The 6,902-nt window shown below is 44.5% G+C and overlaps 1 protein-coding gene across 1 annotated transcript in view; it reads left to right on the plus strand.

Annotated features, from left to right (window-relative positions):
* sik3 (SIK family kinase 3) overlaps positions 1-6,622 on the plus strand; it is a 31,580-nt gene extending 24,958 nt beyond the window's left edge. The window contains 9 exon segments of the mRNA XM_010793871.1: positions 940-998; positions 1,216-1,325; positions 2,066-2,235; positions 2,358-2,482; positions 3,274-4,022; positions 4,772-4,926; positions 6,277-6,306; positions 6,308-6,412; positions 6,498-6,622. Of these exon segments, the coding sequence (XP_010792173.1) occupies positions 940-998; positions 1,216-1,325; positions 2,066-2,235; positions 2,358-2,482; positions 3,274-4,022; positions 4,772-4,926; positions 6,277-6,306; positions 6,308-6,358 (1,449 nt within the window). The 3' untranslated portion in view covers positions 6,359-6,412; positions 6,498-6,622.
* Positions 6,623-6,902: the final 280 nt, after the last annotated feature.

Raw genomic sequence — 6,902 nt, forward strand, 5'->3', positions numbered from 1 at the left:
TTCTGTTTTCATTTACTCGTTCGTTATCTGACCAGCTTCAATCTTGTAGGCTACTCACTTCGTTTCTTGTAGCCCTCGAAAGGGTTTTGGAGGTTGATCCCTCGGTGAACGGGAGTTGAATGGCTTTCTTGTCCGCAGCAGCAGAAAGCATTTTCGAATGTTTGAATGAATCAAAGTGGGTCGCCACCGTCAATTTTCTCTTATGCTCCAACAACAGTTGCACGGGGTGCAGAATAGTTCCCCCCACTTTTTGCCCGGTCTTTAGTAGAAATGTTCGTTGCTAAATGAGCTCTATACAGTGTTGTTTACATTCTGTGATGCGCGAGCTGATGACGTCACGTCAAGACGAGTTAACTTTTTTTTCTTCTCAACTTTGTGTGGAAAAATGCGGGGATTATGCGGCTTTTTAAAAATCTGCGCCATTTGGCTGATTATGCGGTAAATTCTGCGATCGCAGAATCGCGTTTTTCTGGAGGGTCTAGTTTATAAAATGTCAGAAAACATCAAATACTGAAGGTTTCAGTCAAACGTAATCGGGCTGTACTGAGTTTAAAAGCCTTTAAGCTTGGTTCATAATGTCAACGTTCAAATTCAGTAGCAGATAATAGATGAGGAAACACTAACATTGTTAATAATATAAAACCACCTGTAGAATAAGTGTGTTCAGACTTACAAACACTCACAATAACAAACAACAGTTTCACTGCAGCTAAAAAACAGTTTGCTCTCCCGCTTGCTGCCCTTACGAAGGGAGGTACAACAGCAGTCTAACGGCACCAACACATTTATATAACCACCATCACAAAACACTTTTTTGAAAGTTCACTCTTTGGGGTAATGAGTTCATCTCATATTTTGATGAAACTTTAATAGGTTCTTGAAAATGTAAAATAATTACATTTATTTCAGCGCCAAATTAAAATGTTTCTCTACCTGCAGGGTCTGTCTTTAGGCCATGGAGAGAGCCAGCCCAGTCATCTAACCCACCAGCTCCAGAGGTACACACACACACACACACACACACACACACACACACACACACACACACACACACACACACACACACACACACACTACACATTACTCATCAGCTATTGAGTGGTGAACAATGAACTTGATGCCGTGGTGCAGTGCTATCGACTGAAGTGTTACATCATTGTGGTATCTCTCTCTCTCTCTCTCTCTCTCCTCCTCCTCTGTGCTCTCCTCCCTCAGGTTGCATATCCAGCCCTCCAGCCCTCCGCCAACACATCCCAGCAACCACCTCTTCAGACAGCCCGACCAGAGCCCTCCGCCCGGCTCTGCAGGCATGATGCAAGGGCATGGTTAGTAATTCCATTGCAGGAGTGTGATGGAAATGCTTCTAAACAACTGATGTTGTGACTAGAGATGTATAGATCCATCTTCCTTTGGTCTCAATCTTCTGAAAGATTATAGAAATAGAAGACTGGTTATCAAACTCCCCTTTTGACTGTTTGGTCAGTACTATTTTAAATTAAATGGATTGAAATGGATACACTGGGGGTCTAATTCAGGCTCTTAATTTCTCACCGGCCTTGTCATCTGTTAACAAACACGGACAAATGACATGCGTTCATTCCCGACACTGTGTAAAGACTAATGTACTGGAAGGCCTAGTTTATGCTGACGCAATGAATATGTTGTGACCAAGGGCACCAGGTGAGTAAACACATCATTCAACAAGTGCACAATAAACTGTGATTAATATGTTGATATAACAACTGATTTGATTAATGTAGTCTAACGGAACAATTACCGAGATAGCCTATCGGTATCAAGCCTAAAAACTAATTAAAAAGCGGTAATATAAATGCAGGTAGCACTCTTCCAAGCAGCTTTTCTTGCTGGAAAAAGACCAAATGATGGGATCTAAATGAAGGAAAATAGGCAAAGGTTCATGAATGAATGTATGTTAGACTTTGAACTTCCTCAGGGTCAATTTTCTGAACTTAATTTTAAACGTTTTATTTAATTTCAAGAAATCAAAGAATATTTGTATGATGATGCCACAGATCATGACCCCTCTCCTCTCCTCCTCTCCTAGTATGTCCGTCACAAGTGCAGTACCAGCACGGTTCCCCAGCGATGTACCAGGCCCAGAGTGGCAGCCCGCCCCCCACAGGCATGTCTCGAGTCTCTATACCAACCAATCAACAAGCAGCCTCTGCCCGCCCCACCGTCCCATTGGCACAGGGTGTACCTCAGCAACAGCAGGTGACTGCAAAAAGCCCATCACATTTCCTCTTTGCTGATATTAACATTTATTTTTTTTAAAGCAAAAAAGTGTTGGTCTACATGTATCTCTGATCAATAACGAATATTGACTGTTTCTACAGGTGACCATTCAGGTTCAGGAGGTGGAGCTGGGAGGTGTAGCACAGAGACAGGGCGGCTTTCTGACCACGCCTGGGCACAGAGTCCTCGGGAAGCAGCTTAGCGCAGACAACGCCGAGATGCACAGGTGACCCCGCCCATCCTGTCAGCACGTCCCCCCGATGGCGGGCCAAAGCCTCCCAACATTACCAATGGACTGTTTCTGTCGTCTTCTTCCGTTTTTGGTTTTGTTTTATCTTTTGTTTCATTTCTCTCTATGACTTCACCACTCTTAGGACACCTCCATGCTCTTTGTTGTCTTTTATGTTCATCATTATGTGTTTCTCACTCTTTCTGTTTTTTATTTTTCCTTTATCCTCTTGTCTTTCTACAAATTGTATTTGGACATTTCAGCCAATAATACTGTTGCCCATACCAGATGTTCTATGTGAGAGATTCCAGACTTTATTTGTTACCAGTATTCAAATCATGTATGTAAATCCCCCAATCCTCTTTGCTGAGATGACATCCTCAACAAATTCTCCACCTAAGTGTAGCTAGGTGAGTTTTCAGGTGTCAGTCTTTTTGAAGTATATGTAGCAGCAGTCTCAACAGTAGGTATGAGATTAGTCATCCTGTAGCCCCTGGTTTTCAGAAGTCCCCTTAAACCAGGACTGTCTTCACTGAGAGCAAACAAACACAAACTTTAATACCTTGATGAATCTAAATGTGCCCTTTTCTTGAAAAAGTTTTTAGAACTCTCAGCGAATACTTTCACCTGAAATTGAGCTCAAGTGTTTGCTCGGCTGTGCCATGCTTTAATGAAGGCTTCCTGTTGATTAGTGAAAGCTAAAAGCCAATAAAGAAATGCCTACTTGCACTTTTATAAAGAGGGTTGTTGATGTTTCAGCTAATTGTCCTCGGCCTTTTCCTCTACAGTCGCAGCCTTGGCCGCTTCACATCGGCCTATGACCAGGCGCAGTTTAACCCCCACCTCTTCTCTGGCGACGCCATGTCCCGGGGGGCCGCCTACGGCCACTACCTGCAGGGCACCTCCCTCACAGTCCCCGGCCTGGAGGATTATGGGGGAGTTGGGGCCGGCGGTTACGGCCCCCCCTCGACACTCCAGCAGGCCCTGCTCTCCCCGACTCCTTTGGACTACCGCCCCCCCCAACAGCACATCACTCCCACCCTGCAGGGCCTTCTGTCCCCCCGCCACTCTCTAACAGGCCACTGCGACCCCAGGCTCCCCCCCCAGGACATGGCTGCCCTGCTGAAGAGGCACAGCCCCCGGCCGTGCCAAGCGGCCCCCAGCCCACCCAGCGGGTCCCCTCAAGAGTACGGCGAGATGCTGCTTCTCCGCCAGCTAAGCCAGGGTGAGACCTTGGAGCCGCAGGCACCGCAGGGGGCCCCTGGGGGCCAACACTACCACCACCTGCTCCAGATTCGACCCCCAGAGGTGCAGCCGCAGCAGCACCCGGCCCAGGCACCCTGCCCCAGCTTACCCCACTCCGAGAGCATGGAGGAGGACGAGGTGCCGGCGAGCTACCACCACCCACACGAGGGCCTGCTGGCCAAGGCAGGAGACGGTCATGAGCTCCTGGGGCCGCCCCAAGGAGGCACCCCCCCCTACACCTCCCCTACACACAGCCAGGGTGGATACATAAGGAACGCTCCAGCAACTAGAGGTAAGACATGTTTTGGGCATTTTGAATTTGTCCAATGTGGAAATATAACCATTCAAGTGTCTTTATCATATTTAATTTTTTGCAAGAAAGTTCAGTTCGTACTTAGAGCATACTGTCTACCGAGTAGAAGACAGAATAGAGTTCACGTTGCATATTTAAACACAGGGAGGAGAAAAGGGGGAGTCAAGCTTGGCGATAAGGAACGGAGCATTCTGGAAGTTAGGGAGACAGTATCAGGAAGTTCTCAGTTCAACAGAAGATGAACTGGTGGTGCTCATAGATTGTAACTAACAACATCGCATACAATCTTCTTAATAAGGACTTTTAACAAGTCTAGCAAAGATGTGAAAGCCAGTTAATAGAGATAAACATTAGAAAGTAAGAATCACACAATGGTATTATCAGACTAAGTAGGTGAGCAAAAATACTTTTCTGTTATAAACACAGAATAGTCCAGTGTTTGACCTCTAAAGCTGCAGCAATGACTTTTCATTCTTTACGTGGACCAACAGAAAAGTAACTGATAATTAATGAATCCTCAGTTGTTTTTCATGCCAAAATTGTCAGCCTCTCAAATATAGAGATGCTCTATTTTATATTATATAAAACTAAATATGTTTGGGCTCTGCAGTGATAAGTCAAGAAACTAGGTGTCAAAACAACCACTTGGAGTCTACACTGAATAACCTTTTGTTCGCCGAAATGAAAAATCATTACATGGTATAATCAGTGTCTTTCTCTTTTCTCAGAATCTGAACATGTGGAGTGCAGGCCCCAGGGGCAGGCCATGGAGGTGCCTGACCATAATGGTGTTGGTTATTCGCGGGCTCCCCAGCCTGACACCTACAGGTCCCGTGGACAGCTGCAGCGCCACCACACCATCCAGACCTGTGACGATGCCTATGTGAGTGAAACAGCTGCAATAAAATGTCTACAATTGTCTAGACCTACGTTATATTTGTTATATGTTATACTTTTTATATTTTCGAGTTGTGTTCTTACATTATCACAAAGGTTTCATACAGCTTTACATCCGACAGAAATGTTTATTTTTCATCAAGGTAGCTTTCTGTTTCATGTGGTCGCCTGTAATGTTGTGGAATCACCTTCCAGAAACTGTCATAAATCGTTTTTTCATCTCGTTTCAAGCCACAATTTTATAATATACTTTTTGAATCTTCTTTATTTTTAACCATAGAAGAAAAGGCTGATGCAACAGTGGCGAGGAAAGCTAATTCTACGATCCCATGCTACTTCAAGATTGTCTTTTGTACTTGTTTTGATTGACAGATTACTTGTGGTCGTAAAATGAGATATTGTGCATGTAAGCCTGCAGCGTTGACAAAAGACACTGGTTACGTCAATGTACTACATGTGTGATAATATGATACATTTTTTTTTTTAAAGTTGAAGTTAAAAGCATCAATCTGGTGCACTTTGAGAGCAACATTAGGAGATCTATGGATACATCTCTCAACACCCATATGAAACAGAACTGTAATCAGATTTACTTTTTCTTTATGGATATTTTACAAATCACTCCCCTTTCAAACTGTATTCTTGTTTATTAATTAAAAAAAATATTTACTGTCATATAGTATTTTATACCTGTTTACTTTATTCTCTTATTTTTTATAACCATAATGATCATATAAAGATGTGCCTTTACCTCACTGGTTGGAGAAAAAGCTTCCTTATATTCGTTAGCATAGCTAGCTAACCCAGCATGCTTAATAACAACAAAGTTAATTGACTGTATGATCAGTACGACAGATGAAAGATCCGCCACTGGCTTTCAACTAAAAGACACCAGCCACGCAGAAACTGCGGCATGTGTACGCGGCCTCCTTAAGAGTAGCTCTGACCATTTCTGAAGTGGCCGGAGCGGCGTTCGGTGCCTCTCCATCCAGCTCTACAGCCCTGTCAGACGAGACATATACCACGTTATGGCTCGTGTTGTGCTGAGGGCGCAGGAAAAACATGCCCCCTCGCTTGTTTAATTGTTTTGGCGGTCTAGATTTCTCTTAATTTCTTTCTCTTTTTGCGTGTGTTTTTATAAATTACCTCGAGGGGCCGTATCCAAATGGTCTCGTGGTCGCGTACACGGGCCCGGGGCGCAGAAGGTTCCCCACCCTGCTGCTGTAAACATACCTAATCCTCACAAAGGGTTCCATGTCATCCTAGCTGCCAGAAGCTGCTTGTTAAGTAATTGGTAACTTTAATTGAATGACCTGTTTTTGCACTTTCTGTCCAGGATCAGGTGGAGCCTATGTCAGGGATGAGCCCTGTTGGCAGCTAAGCCGCTAAGCTCTGCTCGCATGTCGGACATCCTTTAGCCAGACGTCTCTGACAGGAACCAGCAACTGCCCGCCAGCGGGGAAGAGTCAGCGGTCAGTAGGAGATGTGCTTTCCTCCACTCAAAAATAACCGCCTGTTTACTGCCTTATCTGTAAATATGTGTTCTTCCATGCAGAGTGTAATGTGGAAGAGGAGGCTCCTTGCCGGCAGCCTGCTACCCCTCCTCCTGCACAGTGACATGCCTCCTCAGCTACAAGCCCGACCGCAGTACAGCATGCGGAGCAGGCTGCGCGGTCTGAGCACAGGTACACACACATCACATACATACATACATACATACATACATACATACATACATCGATACATCACATACATAATACATACATACATACATACTACATACTATACATACATACATACTCAGATACCATACATACATAACATACATACATACATACAGGCTACAAACACAGTCCCATATAAAATTTGCGTCACTTGTGCTGTTTCTCTGCATTCATACTTAGTGAGCCAGGAATAACAGCCTAAACGTCTTTTCGTACAGGTTTCTTTCGGCACTCACTT

The sequence above is a fragment of the Notothenia coriiceps genome, unplaced genomic scaffold (genome assembly GCF_000735185.1).
Source record: "Notothenia coriiceps isolate Sejong01 unplaced genomic scaffold, NC01 NC01_scaffold00037244, whole genome shotgun sequence".
Taxonomy (NCBI): domain Eukaryota; kingdom Metazoa; phylum Chordata; class Actinopteri; order Perciformes; family Nototheniidae; genus Notothenia; species Notothenia coriiceps.